Below are 24,236 nucleotides of genomic sequence, written 5' to 3' on the forward strand. Positions count from 1 at the left end.
TCGTCCAATCCCCGGGAAGCAACTATATATTTATTGTATTCCTGCTTTCCGCAAACACGAAAGCGCACTCTGGTATGGGAGCCGGGGGTTAATGGGTTGGGGTTCGATGGAAGGCTGGGCGGTGGGCCGAAATGAATTGAAATAAAATGATAAGCGTGAAATAATAATGAGGAGCGTGTTCCGGCATAAATCGCCACGTCCTTTTTGCCAACTGGCAACTGGGAAATGGGTTGGAGTATTTGGGTCCTGGGCGGCCATTTGTGTTGTGTAATCCATGTAATCGGCTGTGAAAAGTGTTTTACATATGAGTCCGCTTGCATAGGCCGGGAAATGGAGCGTAGGCGATAGGAAAACTCACACATGAGCAGAGGCTTATTGCCATGAAGTACCCTTTCCCTTAGCATCTTCAGATCGTTCTTGAAAATATAAATAAAATCCACTACGTTTAACTTAGTTTCAAGTGGTTAAAAATTATGTAAAAAAGTCTTTTGATGCTCTGAGAATGCCTGTTATACACCTTTTCGATTAACTATCATTTTCGCAATATTAATTTATAATAAAACATATTCTCTCCTTATGCCATTCCAGTTTAATTACACATCGACCCCTGGAGCGAGGTCTTAACCCGACGGCAGCTGCATCAGGTGAGTCCCCATCTTAACGTTTTTCATATATATTATATGCGTGTCAAATAAAAGTTATATTAATGGGAATTTGCATAAAACGCCATCTGCCGCCTTTAGAACTATCCAATTGAATTGGGTCGCAGGTGCAGCTTAAAAGTCAGCGAATAGTAGAAGGGAAGCCTTCCCAAACAGTTGAAATTCGCCAGGCAGCTACCATTTTTATTTGCCAACATGATTTTTGCTATATTACATTCCAAAAAAAACAGGAGCAGCGAGCGTGTGTGTGCGGCATATGAAATAGTTGGGACCCAAAGTTGTACCTTTTGCCATTTATTTTCCACATCCGCATACAAATCCCCTCCTTGTTCGATATGAAAATGGCAAAAGTTGATCAAATAAATGGCGAAATTTCCATATTTCAGCGATAAGAACGGAAACGTGTAGCTCAAAGATTTCCATCAAGCCGAATCGGAATCGCAATTGGAGTAGAAAAAGGAAAAGGAACGACGGGCGAGTAACAAGTTGTGCGAATCTCCCAAAAGGGGCTGGTGGGTGGTCCTTGGACAGGCGGTGGCTGCGTGGGCAGGTACAACAACACAGCCCAACCCAACAACCCTCGTCGCTTAGCTAAGTAAATGGGTTGGTCCACGAACGTGACTTGGCCGGATCCCCATCCCCAACTCCCCCATAGCTCCCTTTCTGTGCACTCGCTTATCCGGAGCACATGCCTCCTCCATCCGCAGATACTAGCGATGGCACAATGGAGAGGCATCGGTAAAGCAATCACGTCTGTCAAATCATATGGGGGGTTTTCAAAAACACATTTCCTATACAATTTTAAAGTTTGTAATGTAAACTAGTCAATGCAAAAACACTAACGCTTACTAAAAGAGTTTACATTTCTAAAGCTATACATTTGCAACTCAATAAAAGCAAATGTTCTAAATTAATGTTAGTATATTTCCCATTAAAGCCTATCCAGAGATATGTCACAGTATTTCAATATAAACATTTATTATTTTGGAAACTATATCAAATATATATTTGTTTACCGCCAACTTCTTAAATTTTTCTCCACTGTGCCAATGCCCTGAAACATTCGAGGAAGCCAGCTAAAGTCAGTCACGATTTCGAACTAATGAGGAATACACGTAATTACATGCGGTTACGCAATATCCAGAATTTGGCTTGAGGTCGAGCTCAGCTCATGGGATTGTGGAGCTGTCATTCAAGGAATCAATGCCCTGAGACAAACCCAGAAATTTAATAAACACGCAAGTGCACGGAAGTAAATTATCCCGTCAGTCAGTCAATTATGTATGTTGGTTTGCCCTGGAAAGAAGCCCTCCCGTTTGCTCCACACTCACATTCTCACTTAAGACCCGACCTGGACTTGGCCTGGTTGCTGGGATCGGGGATTGGGGATTCCGGATTGGGGAATGGGTATTAGGGTATTGGGGTAGATGTCTTGAGACGCCACAGAAATACCTCGTTTATGCTCCCTGACTTTCGTGTGCGAAGTTTCTGTTCCTGCTTCATTAAACGCCTGCCACACTCGCTTCAATTGGTTGCTTTATTTGTGGCTGCAATTCGCCAGCCTTTTGTGCTTTTTAATTAAATGTTTTGCCCTTCATTTTGGCCCTACCTGCGCAGTCATCGATGCCATTGCCAAACCTAATTAAATGGTCCCCAGATCGTTTCGAAGGAGTGAACTTAGCCGGCATATTGTTTACTTGAGAGAAAATGAAAATAATAAAACTTTAGTTGGAAATTTAGGTGGAACTAGATAAGGCGGCAATAAGACTTTAAAAGTTATTGCAGAAATACAAATTTACTGATGGCAAAGCCGGTGAAAGTTCCATTGCAACCAGAGAAAATTGTGTGTTATTTTGTGCAATAGTTTTAGTTTAACAGTTTTTTAAAGACCACTTTAAATTAAAGGAATAAATTCCATGATATTAAGCTGTACATGTCACCAAATAGTTATTTATCTCGTGTGTAAAATAGAATATTATTATATTTTTGCTACTGCACAAATTTAGTTTAAACGTAATCGAACACAACTCCAGGCACATTTTGTAGACGAGGGTTGGTAGAACAGCAATTTGGCTAGCCATGTCTGAAAGGCTCTAAATAAATAATGAAATAACGTCTGCAGCAGACAAATTCATGTAAGTGGCTCTGGCTCTTCTCGAGCTGGGGAATATGTATAGTTGTTCATTTGAAATTTTAATCAGCGCTTCATGCTACAAGCTCCAATTGCGCGGCCAAATTGAATTAATTTGACTAATTTCTCAGATACATTTGCATGGAACAAGCTTCTCCACGGCCTTTTAGCTCTGCGGACCGCCTTGATTACATTAGAGATGCGCAATTAGAAAGGCCTAGTGAGTTGACGGAGACAGTCCGTCGGGATGATGGGAAGGGTTGCCAAATGAATGGCCACTTGGGCGAAGGACCACTTGGGCACTGGCTTCATTAAGTGCCAGAAGGTGCTGCCAATTTGGAGCTGACAAGCCACCTTGGGGCCCTTCTTCACCTGTTTTGATGCTTCCGGATGGGGGATTAGATAAAGAGCTGCGCCCCAAGTGAAATGTTTATGCCTTGGGTAGCAGAGAATGAAAAATATGAAATGTTCTTTCTGCCACTGAAACAACAAGTATGCAGTGCTTTCATCAACCATTTTTATTTAAATATCATAGAACTTGTTGAACATAGTTCTGCTTGAACGGGACATCATTATTACGTAAGAAAGTTGTGAGTGGTCAAAGGTCTGAACTAAAATCAAAATGGCCTCACTGTAAAAAGCTGTTTTTCGAGTGCATTTGTTTTCCTTGTTTCCCCTTTTCAAAATTCCGAAATTTTTGGAGGAAATTCTTTTCTGCTTTCGCCTTTGATTTATTTGCGTCAGAATTCCGAAGGCCGCGGCTAATTAAACAACCGAAGCCCAGCAGCACCTACATCTACAGGGGATCAGCATCAACAAAAGTCGAATCAGCTTCGAATCGTAAACAAACTTTTGCCGGCTCGCCCGCTGGAAGTGGGTGGTGGGCAGTGGGTGGGTGAGGGCGGCCATAAACAGCTGCACACCGAACGGATTCAAGTTGAATGAAGAAGCTATTTCGAAATGTGCACTGGGAGAAATTGCTGTCAACTCATTTATACTCGTATGTTTATTTTCATAGGTTTTTCATTGATAAAGTTTACATGCTTTTACCTAATGATGATACAATGTAGTACTTGTTAGACCATTATTTTACTTTCTTACGAATCAAATAGTTGGTTATATAGATCGACTACACACAGCATTGAGTGTTCAAAAGACTTTTCAAAGTATGAATATATATTCAGACTTTAAATCAATTATTTTTAGAATTTTGTTGTTTTTCCCAGTGGATTAAAATTCCATTAGGTGCCAGCCTAGCCCTCTGAAATCGAATCGAAAACTCACGTAGCAGCCACAGTGGCACAAGCAAAGTAGCAACCACTATGGCAGTGTGCCTCTGTCTCCCTTCCTCCGACCCCGGTGCGCATGCTGCATCCCCGTCGCACTTATGCCCACACACACTCAGGTAGGGCGACTCCTGATGCGGCGGCCATTGAAAGTGGCGGCCATTCCCCCGCCCTTCCTCTCACCCACAGTCCCATCGAGAACTGAACTGCGCACAGCAAAAAAAGAAGAAAACGAATATCCCGCACTCTCACGTAACCTAAAATTGAGTTGAGCCTGAATCGAGGCAAAAATCTGTTCTTGACGGAATTAAATTTATATGCTGGGCTGGGACACATAGAGGCACCACCCCGCCCCTCTTGCGACCCTCGCACACCCAGTAGATAAATGTGTAAAAAACTGAAATTTGTTTGGGTCTCGAATGCATACAATTGTGTTTGTTTGTGACTCACCATAGAGTGTATTATTTTTGTACGAGTATATGCGTGCTGGGGCACATTTATTTACATTTTTTAATGCACCCAATAAAGAAAACAAAGCACAAACAAGTTTTCTTCTCATTTTATTTTGCAGCGCTGGTTTATTTGTTTTTAAGTGGGCACAACTTTGCCACCACATATTTACCAAAAGAAACCAACACCAGTTTGTCTAGATTTATGTGACTTAATATTTTAGAGATTAGGGAAAAAATGACGTATTCTTATGAGGCATAAATATCTTGTTTCAAAAATTTCAGTAGTCTTGCGGAATATTAATATACTTAGAAAAACTATAATATTTTTAAGTGGTAAAATATTTAACTCTCATTTCCATTCACTACTCCCAGAATATTTGTGGCATTTCTCCCCACAAAACCCATCAAATATGAGTGATGACCCTCGTTGCAGGGGCAATTAACTGCGGTAGAGCATCGTAATGTTTGCCAATCTGCGAGAGGGGGAGATTCAGATTAGAATGGAGCTCATGAAGGGGGCCAGGGGGTCGAGCGTTGAACTCAGATCACAGGACTCCTGCAAACGAGATGCTCGCATAGAAATGGCTACATTTCAGGGCAATCCAAGTTGCTCTCTGGTTATATGGCCACAATTCCTGAATTCCGCGCAGCCCGTGGGGAGTGCGCAAACTGTTTGAAAAATTCATATTATTTGTAAGTAGTTGCGGGCACAAACTATGAACTATGGTATGAACCACCCAACCACCCAATCCACGCCCCCTGCGTCGAGAGTGGAAATTGCGTGGCTTAGTGCGCACCAGAAACTTTGGGGAGCAATCGAGGAGCCTTATCAGGCGGATTTATGCCAAATGATGGCAGATTGCCAAGCTCCAGAAGTTCCAGCTACCAAACTGCAGGGATAGATACGGATTCAAATGGCACCGACTGCGAATGCTGGGCTTGGCAACATGTTTTTTAGTGTGTCTGTCTCCCCAATTCCTTTTCTTTTATTTTCCCCATTTTTCTCCTTTTTCTCGGTTGTTTTTTACAATTTTTCTGGCTAGAAAAAGTTGTGCCAAACCCGGGACTCTGAAAATGTGGACATTGGTGGTGGTTAGTGATAAAATTAATGAAATAGAAAATGCTCAATATGTTTCTGTTTGTATTTGAAATATTTTGCCATACATCATGTTTAAAAATATTCATTTTCTATAAATTATCTTGGAAGAATCCTTTTTATTCTGCCTATCTTAATGCTATTTTCCTGTTGTTTCAACCCACTGTGCGGCGCTTGCCAAGCGGCTTCTGCTGCGGTGGCTTCGCCAGTTGGCATTGCCACCGTGGAGCCAATTTGCTGCGGTTCATCAATATGCCAAGCCGCGCACATCCAGCCTGTCCAAAGCCACGACCACATCCACATCCACATCCCCGTCGTTGGCCCCAGCCAGCCAAATGGCCAGGCACCGGGAGCCAACCAGAATGGCAGACGGATGCGGATGCGGATGTGGTTTGGTAGCTCTCCGCGCTCCCTGCCCAGATTTGCTGCTCCTCCCGCCCCCCTTTGATCGGCCCCCGAGGGGCGCGGCGGGGCAGTGGCCGTCGAGGAGCTTAAGTGGCTCCACGTACTGCTGCTGAAAAAAATATGTGCATAAATTTAAAGAATCTCAATTTACTTGGCCCGTGTTCATTTTTGTGCCGGCTGCTGCAAGACTTCGCCTCGGGTTCTCCGCTTTTTCGAATCTACTATTCTGTGCACTTGAAAATAATGGTATACTATTTGTTGATATAAATTCAAAAACCTATCGAGGAAACTTTAATTTCTTGTAAAAAAGGTTTTCTTATTTTTAAATCCCTTTTCTTTAACCTTTTTTTAAAGATTAAATTCCGAAATTGTTTTTAGCGCAACCAAAACAGTTTCTTATAATTGTAATTAATTTATCTAATTTATAATGTTACCATATTATTGAAAATATAAGAAGTGGATCTGGAAGAATCATTTTTGCGGGCTAACAGCTCTAGAAGGACTTTCGGATAACTTTTTCTCAGTGTACCTGCTCAGCCTGGTGATTTGTGAGCTCAATTATGCTACATTTTCTTGTCTTGCCCGCCCACCTCCACTTCCCCTGCTTTTCCCGCTCCACCTTGGCCGTGGTCGTTTTTTGTGGTTGTCACTTTGTTATTTATTCAGCGCCATGGAGCAGGTCTGGACGTGGATGTCGGCGAATGGGGAGTATGGATGCAGACTCCGCGGACCTGGAAGACTTGGAATGGAGCTGTGACACTGGGCCGTTAATGAGTTCGTTCGTCTTCGCGCTCCGCATTTGGATGCTAATGAGTGGATGGCATCCAATAAATTCAGTTCGCCGGGCTTTGCTTTTATCGCCCCACTTGCATAATTCACATCGCTGGAGGGTTGCCCTCTATCTGAGTCCACTCCCCGTGCGGGTGTACAGAGGTCAATAGAAATTTATGGGTCGCATTGTTAACGCCACTGATTACAAGTTATTTGTACTGCCCCTTCATCAGTGGCGCCCAGGCCTTCTTGTGTTGCCTGATTACTGATTGCTGCTTACTTCATACGATGTCCTCTGACCGGGCTCATTGGATGATTTACTACTGCCTGCTAACTGATAGCACTGCTGTTCTCAAGGGATGCTTCTTTTGATAATTCAAACAAAAATTAAAACATTTTAATAATCTAACCCTTTGCTTGACCTTACTCTGACATTAGTTAATTTGATATTGGTTTAATGATTCATTTTATATATCATGATCTGCATTCAGTGTTTAGTATTTCGTGGCATTTCCTCAATTCGAAATGGTGCAACGACACTCCAGCTAGGAGCTCTTAAAACTGTGTTTCTGATAACTCTAAGTGGATTTCCGTTTGCTTTCCACCTTTACAACCTCTTCTTCTAAACTGGTAGCTAATGTGTCTCGATATTAAACAGAAAAGACGAAACTGGATGAGAAATATGCCTTAATTAGAAAAGCTATTCTGTCTGGTGTTAGTGTTAGTTTCTGAAATAAATAATTTTTGTTTGCATTAAAAGATGTGCTTTTTGTACCGCAGGGCTACTATGATTGATTTAGCAATTAAGACATTAAACATTAATGACATGGTATCGGCTTGGTTGACCGATTTTGTCAATATACTAAATCTTTTGCTCTTAAATATATTGATTTATCCGAAGCCAGATGAACCGAGCCTTTAATTGGTTTTCTGCATTTTTAAGTTCCTTAAATTATTAACCGACATAAACTTAATGTTTAATAATTTTTGCGAAGCTGTATTAAAATGAATTGATTGTTCTAAAAATAGTCAGTCATGTGAATATTAGTGCTTAACAATCAATTTTATGTTTATATACTATTCAAACTGACAGCAAACCCCAAACGTCCCTGTTCAGCGCTTCCATCGATTTTTGACACATCCCAACTTATGTCCATGTTAGGTTATAAACTGTTCAAAGTTATATGTATTTCCAGTCGTCCACCATGGATAAACCTCAAAGAAAATTGCTTCCATGCTTCCACGACTGAAGTCAATTATCATCATGAGATATGACTTCTCAGTCGGCGGAACCAATCGCCTTGCGTAATTGTCAAGTGACAAACAAGATTGTTAACCAGATTTCGCATATTCAACCACTCGGTCGTCGGCCATTGAAGCGGAGGTTCTAATAAGATATTTATACATATACATAGATATCTGACGAAATTCCGACGGGAGCGACACACGAGCGCCGCCTGCCGGGCGAACCTGCAGGCTGCCCAGTGGGAGATACAAAGATACTCAGATACATTTACATTGATGTTATCCTTCAGCTGCAACTGCAGCCTCGGGAGACGAATTTCAATCGGCCGATGAAAGCAGTCCGCCAGGGGGCGCTCGTGTGCCTTTATCTCGCGATGGCTGCGGCAAGGCAAATCGGGTTTAGCTGTCGGTCGGCCATCTTGGATTTATCTGGCAAGCGCACATTTGCCAGATACTTTCGAAGCGCTGTGCGTCCTTTTCTCGCACATGCGCATAGCACCGCTTCAGGCGTGGCAACGTCGACGTCGACGGCGGCGGCAGCTGCGCCGCCCACGCACACCACTGCACGCACAAATACCAGCACAGACCGTACCGCCCCGCAGCCACCGCTTCATTGGGACCGAGTCTCAGAGCCCAAAAACCCTAACTTATTTATCCAAACTCGGTTGTCCTCTTCGGGACTCGAATCCGGGGACCTCTATACTCATAGATAACACCCTGAGTCGTCGAAGCATTGGATTCGGTCATCTTCAAATGGGAATTCATTCAATAAAAACACTTCTACCAGCAATTACAAGTCTCTTTTTTATAAAAACAATAAAAACACTTCATCCAGCTATTACGTCTTTTTTAAATAACAATCAATAAACCATATTATAAATAACATAATTTAACAATCTATTAATTAATGCTATTGGCAACTAAGTATTCATGGGCTTTGATTATTTTTCTTTACTAAATGCCAAGCCATTTAAAGTCGTTTAATTTTAAAAACATTTTTTTCTTCCTTAAAAAAACAATTTTAATTTCCAATAACACCACAATTATAAAGTTATAGTCAATTTAATTGCTGAAATATAACTAAAAAACATTTAAATTTGGTATCAATCTTTTTTGGTACATTTAAATACAACGAAGCGGTTTATATTCTTTGTTATAATTTTAGCATCCCTCTTTATATTGAACAGACTTCATAATACAAATGGTCCCTTCTAATATAATTAAATACAAATGAATAAGGATTTTATAGATATACACAGGCATTTTATAACTGTTAGTAGGCCGATTTTAATTTGGTCGACTTGCCGACGGCACTTGAAGCTTGCTTTGAAATCTACTCTTTTCAGTTACGCTTCGCTGCTCACTGGCATTTATGCAAATTGGGGTACTGCGGACCACACACTGGCACCAGCTAATTGACAATTAGCTGACAAATGCTAATGGTGAATGCCAAAGACCCATTGGAATGGAGCCTCGCAGCCTTGACTAATTGAGGCGTCAATTGGCGGAGTCCAGAATTTATTCAAGCCACGAACTTAAGGTTGCTTTTCGTAAATCTTGAAGTCTTTAAGAGTGGCTCGGCGAGTGGCCATGTTTGCGTATCTCCATTCGAAAATAAACGCAGTTTAATTTGCATAACTGAAATGCAGAATTTATTTTAATTCAGGCATTGCATAAAACGTACTTCTTTATATGCACTCACACAGCCACACTCGGAGTTTCCGAGGAGGGATCCAGCTGGAATTACAAGAGCCATTTATGCAAATGCCCCACTCCGACTGCATCTCCATCTCCACTTCCACTTCCATCTCCACGCCAACTCCACCTCCGATTCCATGTCCGGGCTCCTCCTGGCCAAGATGGAATATTTCAGTCACGTTAATTCATTCACGTTTAATTCACGAATAAAGTTCGTAACTTATATCGTGCTCATAATGCATGCAAATTTATCACCCCCGAGAAACGGGGAGGGTATCCAGTCATATCCAGCCCAGCAGGTGAGTCCATTAAGTGTTCGATTTACATCCGATTGCCAGCTGGCTCTCCTCGCCGTTCTGCCCGCTGATTCATGGACCCCGGACTACCATATATCCCATATAGCATGTAGCATTAAGAGTTCCAGTTCCCGTTCAATTCGCATCGCATCCCAGCGTGCACTTTGTGTGCCTTCCTGAACGACTTGATAAGTCGATTTGGGCCCCACAGCTACCACAGCTACCACACACCCCGAACACCGGAAATAATTAAGAGAGCCAAAGTTCTGGCAATATGGCAGCATGGCCGAGGAGACGAATTTCATTAGACAAACTGACAAAATGTTACCGAGAACGGTCCGAGTCTGCTGGGTCTGCCGGGGATATAAAAGAAAAGTTTGGCCGGCCAAAATATTGGCCAACACTTTCCTCGCCCAAATTAAATAGAAATGCCTGCTCAAGTGTTCCGAGTTTAGTCGCCTTTAAGCCCCACTCCCACTTTTTGGTGCCCAGGCGAATTTATAGCTAGTCTCGGGCCATGACATTCACGGAATTCGAGTACTCGAAAACAAACAGGCGTAGACATGGAAGACATAAATATATTTCTTCATATTTTCATATTTGCCGGGCTGTTGTTTTGGGTTCTTTTGTTTGCCTGGCTTTCGTGGACACACTTAGGTGTGCTCCTCCAGCCGAAATAGAAGTCAACATACGGCAATTGGAGCACTTACCTATATACGAAGCGAATCTTTCTTGATGCACTGTGGGAAATCGGGGGGATCAGGCAAAAAATTACTACACAAAAACACGCAAGGCGGCCAGATAAAAGTGGTCTTTAGCTCAAAATAATAAAAACAGCGTTTAGGGTAACATATATTAATAAATTAGTTGTCATTTCTGTAATGCATGTAATACTGCGCGAATTTAATGCGTTCTTTAATTATTGCCGCTGTAAGAAAGGCTCTTTTTCAGGAAGATTATAAATATTAAATATAATAAAGCTTATTTAAATCAGAATATTAAATTCTGATAAAGCTTTTATTTTTTTAAGGCATTTTTAATTTTATAGTACGAGTTCGCATTAAATTTAATTCGCATTATGGAATGGCTTTGCAATTTAGGAATAGAAGGAGCTAACTTAAATCTTTTAGTGTAAAGTCGGAGGAAGTCACTTGCCTGAAATGCAACGGCTGTCATCAGGAAAAGGCAACCAGCAGACTGTAGGGACTTCCTTTCCGCTCCCATCAAATTCCGGAAAATCCATGCGGAATGGGAACGAAGCCATTCTTCCGAATCGTTGCCTTGTGCACAAATAAGGGAAAAGTCAGAGCACGGGCACAGAATAAGTGCCTATAAGGGTCCCGGCTGGGCTAGTTTTTCCTGGGGGTGTATACATCTACGGATTCCCGGCTCCAGCTCCATGTCCGTGTCCGGCATCCTTATCCAGATTCCGGATTCGCTGCAACTGCTGTGCAAATAATGAAGAGGAGAAGCAGGCGACACCTACAACGTCCACGGGGATTGCAGCCACTCGAAAGAGATTTACTTTGGGCATTTGCTGGTGACGTGGTGGTCCGAATAGTAGCGAATCGCGGGGCGGGAACTGCTTCTCCATTTGCCAACTCCATCTGCGTCCACATTTCGGGACCTCGACACGTTTGGTGTTGGCAAAAGTTTTCTCATTTTGGCAAGATGCTCGCTCGTAACGAAAATTGTCGAGTTCGCCAAAACGCCGATGGGATGGATGGAATGGATGAGCGGGGTGGATGAGTCGTGGTTTAGAGGCGGTACCAAGGGAAAATGGAAACGCACCGCATGCACTGGCGACATTTCTCATTAAAACTTTTCGACATTTTGTTGTCTCAACAAACACTCTTATCAGCAGACAGAAGCCATTCCACTTCCGAACTTGGTCGGCGGAGGCGGCAAATGCACAAAGCCAATGTGGCGGCCACGAATATCGGAAGACAGGTGTCTGACAGCTTAATCGGATGTAATGAAATATGTGTGGCTTAATTAATAAGTTGGCTGCTTGACTGGAGAACAGAAATTGTGGCATGAGTGTGTAGATATCAGGAAACGCACTAATGGAAAATTGGTAGTACAGTAGAAGCGGTATAGAACACAAGCTTATGGATTTGGGTATTTGTGAAAAAAGTTAAAATCATGAATTTTTTGAAAACATCTTCTATTTTACTTATAGAAAATGAGTCCCATCTATTGAGCTGCCTTTCACTTTTCTTAGAGATCACATGCGAACACATTTCTTGGGCCTGCCTTGAGTTTAATTATTTCCAGTTTTTTAGAGCCAATTACGAGAATGAGCCTTGCCGATGCCACATTGCTGCAATAAAGTATGAAATGATAATTTCCGGAAAAACAGCGGACCTTGAAACTAAATTAGGCGCAACCTGCGTGCAATTATCGTTAGTTATTTTCCAGCTCTCACTTTTTGCAAAGGGTTGAGTTAGACAAAAGGGATGGGCTCGAGCTCTGCGTTATGTTTCTGTTTCTAGTTTTGGTTCAGTTCAATGTCAGTGAGCCGGGCCCGCGGCTCTCGAGGCCATAAAACAAGGTCGGGCATAAAAAACGGTTTACAAAGCAAGGGTTCTCCGCCCACAAGGACTCACACACACGCACACACACCCAGTTAGGTCCTCGCATAATGGCCGCACAGTGGGCGCATTGTCAGTTCTGCGGCCGAAAAACCAAGGCGATCTGCTCTCGCTTTCTTTCTTCCACGATGCTCAAGTAAGCTGGTGTGCGTTGGTGTGTGCTGGTGTGTGTTGGTTTGTGTTGGTGTGCCCGTCACAGTTCGAAGTTTTACGGTCTACGAGAGTTGGCCGTAGAAAGTGAGAGTCATTAAAAATTTTACTGCTTCCCAAGGTCGTCGCTGGGAATTTTATGTCACTTTTATGGCCTAGCTGCTGCTGCGGCTGCCTCTTCATGGTCATGGCTAGCGGAATCGGCATAGTCATCGACTGACCCAATTTGCCTGGAGATACCTGGGCAATTGGATCAATCGGTTTATTGATGGGCCTTTTGCATGGCAGAGTTCAACGAACTCGCGGTTGCTTGAATAAAAAGTATTAACTCCATATGTTTTAACCATAATAATATATTTTTTAGAAAGTCGAACTACCATTTTTAGAATAACTTTCATTGAACTTTGATTGGTTTCAACAGACTGAACAGGTATTTTAAATAATTTAGATTTTATTTTTGGCTAGGGAAGATGCTATGACTTAAGGCCAAAACAGGATGACTTTTTAATGATGCAATCCGACTTTTTGCAGCTCAAGTCCCGCATGTTTGCAAAGACTTTCCGCTTATTAACGAAAACCAAAAACTTTTCTTCTTTTCATAAAATATTTAATATATTCGCTTGGCGCTCATATCGCAGCCACACACAGTTGATGCCTTATGAAAGTTTTCGCCCGTCATTTGGCTTATTTGCGAATTTTGTGCACGCTCTGCAAGCTGGCAAAAAACTTGGAGCGGAATAAGGCGAAGATGGCAGAAATGCTTAGTGGCAAGTGCCGAAACTAAATCCAATAACTATATGCTGAAACATTCATGAGCGCAAATTGAACACGTTCCTGCCTCTGGCAGGAGCTTGGCTGGCCAACTTGGCTCCGAATCTTGGCTTAAGCCCGATTCGTTTCTGCTTTGGTTCGATGGAATTAAGTTCAATTGAGCTGGCCCAGGGGCAGGAGTTTGGGGTCCAGACGGGTCCATCGGGGCAACGCACTCGTCACTGCAGCGAAGTGAACTATCCACACCTTCTGAAAGGAGTAACGACCATTTTGATTAAAAGTATTTCTCGCAGAAGTTTCTTTGCATTTAGCAGGAATGGTGACCAGCACGGAATGGTTGGAAATTCCTCCACTGATTGCACGTTTCAGCTGCCAGCTAAATCGGGGTGTGCATTTTGAATTCGCATTCCCTCACACCTCTGCACATTCCCAGCCATTCGGAATAATTGAATCGAAAAATTGTTTCGCCCCATGAAAAGAATCTGATGCGAAGTGGGCGGCGACATTCAATCCTTGAAAGCATTTTCAGTAATCCAATTTGATTTGCAGCAGTCAAAGGAAAAAAGAAAATAGACTGGTAAAAAACGGATGAAATGACCGATGTAACAAAATACGTTAAACAGGCTCGGCAACCATATAAATTCGTTATGATTTGGCCCTTTTTTGTATTGTTTGAATTATAATACTGTTAAATTGTATCTGGATTTCTAATGAAAAGATTCATTTAAAGGTCAAAACCTATTTAGTTTCCATTTGATTTGTTATTAATCATTCTTTATTCTTATTGTACGTGCAAGTAATATTTTTAAACAAAGCTGGAATGCTTCTTTGATTATAAATGTACTTTTGTACATGCTTTTAACTTGTGCAATTCATAAAAATAGAACTACAATAGAGAGAACCAACCCCCAACAACAGCTGTTTATATTATTTAACCCCCGAAATTCCCGCCACCCCACGAATTTCGGAAATTTAAGAGAGAAACCACGGCGAAAGAGTGAATTTGGGGCTCTCTTTCTCGCTTTCTCGAGGGAAGGGCCACTCACAGGGTGACTAGTGTGCTACAAATACAATGAAAACAAAAACAAATTAATTAGCATATTTAACTGCGCTCACAGCCAGCACCAGGTGAATCAAGAATCGAAAGCTCTAATTAAGCCATTTCTCTCTGTTCGACTTGGGCTGCAATTTGCATTCCAATAGCTCGCAAATCAGCCAGCCGCTGTCTGAATCTTGTCAGGCGATAAACTCAGCAGACGATGGGTTTATTAGCCACCAAGTGGCATCCGTCCTTCGATCCACAGAGTTCCCCGCGAGCGAAAGCAGCCACTTGAATCTCATCTCCCCATCGATGATAACGAGGACGATGATGCATCGATAATCCCGATGGAGCAGCGGCGATGCCATGATGGGTCCCTCAATTTTCGTATGCAACCAAAGTTCCCAGGGTGATGAAGGTGATGAGGGGGGTTCCAGCAGAAACTAATGGAAGAATTTCGCGATGTCACGAGCGTGAGTTATGGTTAAGTGCACTTTTTGGGCTGCCTTCTCGAAATACCTCCCACCTTACCTTATTCACCCCTCCCAATGCCGTGTTGTTTGCGTCTAAATGCAAATTTTGTGTAATGAACATCACGCTGCACAGCGGAGTGGGATTGTATACCCTAACGGATATGTTGCGAATCAAGAACTGATTTCTTAGGACTGATGACGTTTTTATTGTAGTTAAACAGGTTTTACTTCAGGTTTTAGCATTCTAGTCACGCGATTATTGTGTAATATTTTTAAAATAAAAATAAAATACCGAAGGACTTAAAGTGAAATATATAAAATTTTCTGTACAATCTCCAACATTTAATATAAATTTATTAGAAAGTATATATATGAGTTAGAGCATCCAAGTTTCGTTGCAGACAGGCCCATGCTGTGATATTATTTTTGTGTTAGCTTCCACTTTTCCGCTGCCTGACTATTAGCTAATGCCTGAGCCGCAATTCGTGACGTGCCGCGCCCTCATCTCCGCCTCCTTTAACCTTTGACCTCCCACCCAAAGCCCCTCAGCGAGTCGAAATCCAACCCCAACCGCAGTCCTGTTGCTGCCTGATGCGCTTCGTAAAGTTTTTGCAGAAAATTTGAATATCGCTTGGCTTATTTCGCGCTTGGCAAGCAACCACCGTGGATTTCCCAAAGGGGGAGGGGTGGGTAGGTGTTTCCCGGCAGCCATGTGTGTATCTGTATCCGCATCTGTATCTGTATCTGAACCTGTGAGCCACGTTTAATGGTGGTGGAAATGGAGCTGCAACCACCGTCGCAGGAGGGTCATGAGCTCACGTTGTTTGCACTTTTCCCTCCCCTTCTGTCCGAAACTCTTTATCCTGCGTCCTTGCTGGCGCTTTCGTCTGATATTAATTTTGCTGCTCCTCCGAAATTCCCGCCTGGGGCCATTTAGCCCCAATTGCGTCTCGGTCTCAGACTCGCAATCAGCTTCAATTCCAGTCTTTGTCTCGGGCCCTGGATGCGTTTCATTAATTAACTGAAATGCTGTCGACGAGCTTTGCACGTTACAAGAATGAATTATTTATATAAAATTTGTCTGGCATTCTCCACTTCTGCGTTGAATCTTTTTTCTGCTACGTCTTTGTTGCCCTTGGTGATCGCAAATTTGTTGTGTGGGTCCTGTTTTCTGACCAGAGGTGAAGTGAAGTGCAATACTTTGCGCAATTATTGCCAGATTTTTTCTGTCGTGTGCAGGACTTTTGATTTAGTCATCTGCAAAACATTTCTGTTGGAAGGGCATACCTGAATTGTATTCTTTATTTTATTTCTGTATGAAAATCTATCTTATTTAATGCATCTGGATTAGTTGCATGTCTCTGTTGAATAACGTTAAAGTTCACTTACCAGCGAATGTAATAAAATCGTCGGTAGGTAAGCAGGTGTCTTAGCTCGTACCCTTTTTTACATTATTTTACTATCAGTGGCGAGTTTAAGCTTAATTAAATTATACAACTGACTGCCTGGTTTTCCCTCTTTTCAGTTTCCGGGCTTACGAATCCGGACGCAGCTTTGCATTGCGCATTTATTTCACTTTAAATCTCAGCCAGAACTAATTTTATATTTTCCCCTCAGTTTTTTCGGGTTTTTTCGTTCTTGATATTTCTGTGGGGAATTGGAGTATAAAAGGAAAAGGATTTTAGCCTCACGGAGTGGTTTTCTTCGTCTGGATCTCGCTGTTTAATAGATTTTTACGGTCAAGGCACCAGCTGAATTTGCATTTTATTATCATATTTGAAGGGAAGAGGGTACAATTGTAATTATGCACAATGTAATAAGATGTTTTCCATGTTTTTGCTCAGGAAATTTATGTTATTTGAAAAAACAAATAAATTATTCAAATGGGTATAATGGTATGTTTTTTTTTATTTATTTAAAAAATGCTAACAGATAATTCAAATAGGAGCTTGCAATGATGCTGAACTATGGCGCCGCAGGCCTTCAGCTCATGGTATGTTTTTGTTACAAGTGTTTAGTGAAGTAAAAATTATAAAGGAATTTCGTATGTAAAATATACTTTATTTAAATCACCCATGGAACGCAAAGATTACAGTTGTATCTTAATCATTTCTAGAAGTATAAGGGCTATATAAAGGGAAAGAAATTAGCGATCCCTAGGAATGATTTGTATAAGATAAAAAAAGACCATGCTTTACTCTGTTATTTACCTTGGTCTTTTTTTCCATTTCAGGTAATTCCCACCAATCCGACTCAAACCGTTTATGTTTCCCTAAGCATATTCAATATTTTGGTTATTTAACACGAAGGGAATTAGAGAACGAGGTAAGGTAAACAATAAGCGCGAAACCCATGAATTTTATTTAGTGTGTTTATGAAAATGGCTAACAATCAGACAGAAACGATAACGAAACGGGAAGAGCGATCCCTCCAGCAGCTTTGGCCACATGCTCTGGATCTGGTTGTGGTCCTGAAACTCTCTGGTAGTGTACTGGTACGTTTACAACAGGAATGCACGATAAAATAAAATACACCCCATCAATATAAACGACAGTTACAGTGGCAGCAGCCACACACATGAATCACGTCCTGAGCGTCTTCAGACCGAGTTTCCCCCAAAAAAGGCCAACAAAGAACACATGGACGGGTGTCTGAAATGAAAAAGTCTGTACAAATAATGCTGCCATTTTGGATAACAATGGAAGCTAACAAAGAAAAAACAACAACATCGCCCAAAAGGAAAACAACGTCAAGAACCAGGAAAAACAAAAAACAAAAAATACGCTGGAAAAGGTGGAATCGAAATTCGATTTAAGCGTTCAGTGACTTTGCCCTCCACCGCCGAACAGCTTTGCGACATTTATCAAAGTCCCAAAATGCCAGCGGACACAGCTACACAGCAACAAAGCCAAAAAAATAAAAAGAAAATACAAAAATGTCACATTCGAATTGAATTTAAATGAGTTTGCTGCTCGACGAGGGCCAAGACCCAAAAGTGCGGTGTGGGGAAAAGACCGACCCGATCCGATCCGATTCGGGGCAGAACCAGAACCAAAACCACAATTCGATAAAACGCCCAGAAATTATGCCGCCATGCCAAAGGCAAACCCAAAGCTCCAGGGCCATTAGTCTGCTCTGAGGTCTTTCCCTCCTCCATTTGATTTTTGTATATATCTGTAGCTCTTGGTCGACGTCACTCAATGGCCGCACCGTGGGCACAGTAATTGGGAATAGGAAGTTGGATTACCTTGCTGCACTTTGGGTTTTTTAAGTCACTGATAAATTATCGGTAATTTGCTGGGGATAAGTGAATTCTTTCCATAAGCTTTATTGGTTGAAATGTTTATTTTAAATGATAAGAGGGCTAATATTCTTCTTCATAAATAATATATTTTGCAACAGTATTTGCTATCATAAAGTACATATATATTTGCTGGAAAATATTCTTTTAATATTAATTAAAGACCAACCAATTTCGCAAATGAAATTCAACTAAAAAATTGTGTCTGGCTTGGCATTCAAAGCCCATTGTACATTGGCCCTTTGCCTACGTAACACTTCATGGCCTGCATCATTAGCATTTACACTTGGCACGACTATCGATCGACGCGATCTCAGCGACTTGACATGGCCCGTCCCGAGCGATGATCATTTTAATTTAGTCCAATCAGAGCCAATAGAATTAATTACGGGCTAAGACACGGATGGCAACGACGCAATTATCTGTGTGTTCTGCCCCATAAACAGCACGGCCCATAGATATAAGCCCTGGCACTCATACGCATCCGCAGTGAGCCAAAATCTGGCATCTAGGTCACGGGAAGGGGAAGGGGGCGTTGGCAGTGACACATCGCCGGCACATTACGCCGCAGATATAAATAAACACGCATTCTTTAGGAGGCTGGCCCGCCCTTTTTTCGGGTCCCGGAGAGGATAGGCATCTTATTCGGACTGTTCGCCTGCCAAATTGTGTGTATCTTTGTGCGGATGTGACTCTGCTTGTGGAGCCCAAACACAAATGGCCCCATTCAACTCCCTTATAATGGGGCCCTCTGCCAGTTCCAAAAGTTCCAAAGTTCGCCTTCAACAGGCCAGCGGACTGCCAGTCCAACGGGTCACAAGGAGGAATATAATTTCGAAAGGGGACAGCAGATTCCGCTGGGATTAAACATCTACGGACAAAAGACATACTTGCACATACATATTTTCGTATCCATCAGATACGAGTATCTGTGGGGCAAACACACGCCCGCATTCATGTGTGGCATATCTGAAAATGTATATTTATATTTTTGGCATTCTACGTTGAGGGGAAAAAGCGTCTTATGGCAAATGTATAAATACATTCAACGTATGACATCAAAGCATGCTAATGAATACGGCTGTCGTGGTCGTAATTTAGGGGACCACGAGCATGACTCTGTCAGCGAAATATAAGTTCTCATCTAATCCAACAAGTTGTTAGTCTAAAAAAACTTTATATTAAAAAAGAATATTTGGTCAAATTATTGCTAGAAATTTTGTTAATTACAAATGAAATTTATATAGATAGATTTACAATTTTAATTAAGAGTCCCGACGTTCTTGTTTACATTAACACTCTTCAACAATTCTATTTGTGTTATGAATGCGCTATAAATGTTTTCTCTATAAGCAATATACCAAAAATACATTGTACAATAACGACCGCAATCCATAAATATTGATGCGCAAAAAAATATTACCACATTCAATGCTACCTGTTTAACGATGAATAATGGTTATAATTGCTTCAATCGCCATTCCCCGCTCCAAAATTCGGGGAACACTCCTTCACCGACGTCACTTGAGCCGCATTCCTGGACCTCCCAAGAACAGACGAACAGAAAAGTGCGGTAGCAACACCTAAAATGAGTTAATAGCCGCATTTATTGCCAAACTGCTATAATAAACAATTTGTTGGGCATTTAACGAATTTTACTGCCGCCAACAAAAGCCGCCAGAAGCAGGGCCAATCGAGGAGAGGGTGGGGCAAAAGTGGGCCAAATGCGAGTGGCCATAAAAATGTTTATGATGGATTATGCTCCGCTGCCGCAACCACGCTCATCACTTACTTAATGTTTTACGACACTTTCCATGTGGGACACGTTGGGGCAGGTCTTCATCCTCGTCATCGTCATTGCCATCGCCATCGCCATCTTTCGCTGCGGAGGCGAAAGGGAGAACCGACCTGGTCAATGTCAAGGTGAAAAGTGTGCCACATAAAGCGGCCATAAAGGTGCCGCAGATTGATTTAGACTGCCAGGCAGATGAGCAGGAGTAAACCAGAGCTGCGAACGCAACGTCACCGGGCATATTAAAATTTTACGGTCAGCGGTAGACGACTGGCAGACACCTAGACACACTTTGGCACACTCACACATGAGACAGTAAAAATAAAGCATTATTACGGCCCTATTAAACTCAAGTCGCTGCCGGAAGCTGTATCTGTATCTGTACCTCAGACCGAAACTCAGACTCTGACTGGATCGTTTCCATATCCGAGGCGTGGGCCGTAGACACACTGGCCTTGCCCAGGGTCTTTGGACTTGGTCTTGGAGTATTCTTGATGTTTTCAGAGTCTGGTTCCCATAAAAGTGAGGGAAAAGAAGCGCGCGACTAACACGCGAGCCGGTTACGCCCCTCCACAGCCCCTTCTTGGAAATAAAAAGCGCGTCTTGCGGCTGCGATTTTATGAATGAAAGTGCTGCCCCCTCGCTTCTCGCTCCTCGCTTTATGTTGCTTTTTAAGCGGCGTTCTATTGGCCTAATGTCGCACTTTGTCAGGACAGACAGACACTTGATGTACACTTCTCACTACAACTTTCTAGACTCAATGCTACGTTTACTGTAAGGCAGGAAACCTGAATATTGCAGTCAAGCGAATTATATTTATGGGGGAGCTGGCTTAAGTGCACTTAACTTTATTTAATTTATTATTAATATCATTTTATGATACGATAAATAATAATGAATTTGGTTCTGTGCTCTGTGTGGCTATTTTACACTCTACAATGCCAAACGTAATGAAAAGTAACCATCAAAATTGAGTTAAATTCGAAAAATATCTTAGAAAGAATGGGTGTTTATTATATACAAAAAATAAATTAACTTAAAATGTTGTTTTATGAGAATATTTCATGATAAAAACATTGTCGAAACTTAAAATTTTGATTTAAAAAGTTTTCATCTTATAAACAATATCCAACGTACAACGATAGAATTTATGAAATTTGTGCATATTTATTTTAATAACAATATTAAAAAGAAAAACGGGTTTTCAAGTAATTCTTGAGCTTATGAATTAATTTGCAGTAACACTATGTGGTGTCCGACCAATTGAGTATTCCACTTACGCTCCCGAGCCGCGGACGCCATTTAACACCTGCAAATGCCCCAGTCCGCTTACCCACGTTATAAAATTCCACATCCATCGGCATGAAAAGATACTTATAGTGCGCTCACCAACCTGCGACCAATGTCATGGTTGTCGGTTGTTAGCCGGCAGAATTCCCTGCCATGTTTGGAAATATTTCGAACTCGTTGCGTGGCTCCCTGGAACGTCTGCCGCTGCCCATATCGCAACTAATCAAATGCCAAAACACGTTTTCAGCAACTGCTTATCGTGGGCATGGCCAGACAAAAAGGCAAGACAAAGACGAAGCTAATTAGCATATTGTCAACAACTGAAGGCGGGCGGTTTGGCTATCAGGGACATTTGTATAAATATGATTGATTTATGTGACAATTTTCGACAGCATAATGCGAACGTGTCACGCATATGACTGGAATCAAGTTTTGATTCTGGGGTAAGAAGAACGAAAGAAACTTAACTTTGTATGGCACTGCGATTTTGGTACATGTCAGAGCCAAGGAGATTTCACAAAAATTTGCATTCTCATTTTCCCGCATTAAGTATTGCATGCAACTTTTAACTACAGTCCAATAAACCGGTAAGCAGAGCAGAAAAAATCTAAAAAAAATCTAGAAAAAATCAGCAACAGCTGCATACTGCGCATGAGCTCCCATTTTCAGGGGTAACAAAGCGCAGAATTAGTTGACAAAATCGACTTTAACGCAGAAGATACATTTACGCACACAAGCGCAACTGCAGTCAAACGGCACACAGATACAAAGTCGGAAAAAGAGGCCATGTTTTCAGCGGCAGCCATCAATGTTGCCATCTTTGTCGCGCGGCCATGTATTTCGCGTAAAGAAGAAGACTACAACCACAAGCCTGTTGTCTCACTTACTCTTTCACACGCACACATGCAAAAAATAAATCTTGTATGTGTGCGTAATGCGTTTTAATCAGCGGGCGACCTCTGGTGGAAAAGCAGCTAAGCTGGAGCTGCGAAAGAAGAACAATAGGGGGCGCTAGCGTAAAAGGTTCGGATGTTGGCTAAGTTTATTAAACAAATTTTTAATTATTTCAATCACTGAAGTTTATAGTTAAAATATAATTAAAATTTGGGACACCATTAAAATTTATTAAACAAAAATATTTTTTCCCTTGAAAAGCCCTAATCTGCAGTCCCAACTTTCTGTTCAATTTCGAAAAAGCTCACCGTTTGGGCTTTTTGGGCGTCGCTTATGTACTCTGAGCTTATTTCTGCACGTTTGGGCCGCCATGGAAGTTTATGTAGTTGGGCTGGGCCTGGCAACAACATCCCTCGATGCCGGCGAGATAAAAATCAATACAAGTATATAAAGTGGGCGGAGGGGCGCTGTGCGAGTATATACCTTGTGGGCTGGCGGAGCGGATACATACAATATTTGCGCACACTTAATGAGCAAATTTATGCGTTTTGCAAAGGATTATGGCGCAGAAAATTTCATTAATTTCATTTAATATTCGCAATAAAACGGAAAACGGCCGCCCGACCAGCCAATTTGCATTTGAACTGCCGATGAAGAGGCAGCAAACTTTAAATCAATTTAAGTCTGCAGCTGGCTCTTACAGCATTCCAGGTGCCACGCCCTGATCCCGATATATGTACGTATGTATATGGGTATGGTTATGGGTATATGGAGTCATACTTGCCCCGTACTTGCCGGTTTCGTTTAGCGCATTTTAATCGAGCCATCGAACGGCATATTAATTTCAATTTTCGGCATAAACTCGACGCTTTATGGCGATAATGGTGGGCGCGGAGGGTCGCACTGACAGGTGCCTCTTAATGGCCCCGCCTTATCGCGAACCTGTTGGCGGAGCACTCCGCTAAAGGACGTTCTGCAGTCGCCATTCGTTATCTCCGGCGAATAATGCAGCTTCGATTCCGGCTGACTCAGATCGTAAATTGAATGCTTATACTTTTAAGCGGGGCTTGCTAAATTAGCCAATTATATTTCATAAGCGATTTTGAAATCATTTTTTCCTCGCCCCGTGTCAAGCAAGTTCTGAATAATGGTTATTTGATTATTATAATTTGTATTTTAAACACAAATATGGCGACACTTTTTTTTTGGCAAATGACAATGTCCATTCATTTGCGTAAGGTGCGTCACGTTTTTTAAATAGACATTAAATCGGCCAGCTTCACCTTTTTAAATACTAATTATTATTAATTGTTATCGTTCATAAAAAAAGTTTGACAGGCAATTTACATAATTCGAATCCCAACTTAATGAGTAATACCTTAAATTTACTGAGCGGTAGCATTGGATTAATTTAAATTACAATGTTAATTGAACTTATTAAAGACTCGTGTATTTTAAATAAGTAGTATTTACCAATAATAAGCATCTGATTCAAATGCACATATTCTATTTGAATAAATATTTTAATATTTGATATTGAAATGTGTAATTTGTAAACTTTTATACCAAGGATCCGGAAAATAGTCAAATTTATTTGTAAAATGTCTATTATAGCTCAAATATGTTTCATTTAATTCCGCCTATAAATACATACACCTAAAATCATATTGATTATTTCTGAGTAGTGAATTTTTGAAATGATCAATATAAATGAATACCTTACACATATATTTCAAAGTTTTATGATTATAGTTGCCATCACATAACTCTTGGGGACAATCAAAGTTTAATCCGCTTACTCAGTAAGCCATAGAACTTCTACCCTTCCCGAGCGGAATTCAAAACCTTGTCGCCGCACTTTTGGTCCATGTTATGAACTGATTTTGAATA

The 24,236-nt window shown here is 41.6% G+C and overlaps 1 protein-coding gene across 3 annotated transcripts in view; it reads left to right on the plus strand.

Annotated features, from left to right (window-relative positions):
- Nucleotides 1-24,236, plus strand: part of LOC6536689 — a 68,788-nt gene that overhangs the window by 34,112 nt on the left and 10,440 nt on the right. Inside the window, exons 3-5 of one of the 3 annotated variants that reach the window (XM_039375169.1) lie at nucleotides 589-644; nucleotides 17,303-17,394; nucleotides 17,465-18,496. In XM_039375169.1, the coding sequence (XP_039231103.1) occupies nucleotides 589-644; nucleotides 17,303-17,394; nucleotides 17,465-17,596 (280 nt within the window). In that variant the 3' untranslated portion in view covers nucleotides 17,597-18,496. Of the gene's footprint in view, nucleotides 1-588; nucleotides 645-17,302; nucleotides 18,497-24,236 lie in introns of those variants that run through there. The other 2 variants (XR_005561418.1, XR_005561417.1) reach the window with 2 other exon arrangements.

This window comes from Drosophila yakuba, chromosome 3R (genome assembly GCF_016746365.2).
Source record: "Drosophila yakuba strain Tai18E2 chromosome 3R, Prin_Dyak_Tai18E2_2.1, whole genome shotgun sequence".
NCBI lineage: Eukaryota > Metazoa > Arthropoda > Insecta > Diptera > Drosophilidae > Drosophila > Drosophila yakuba.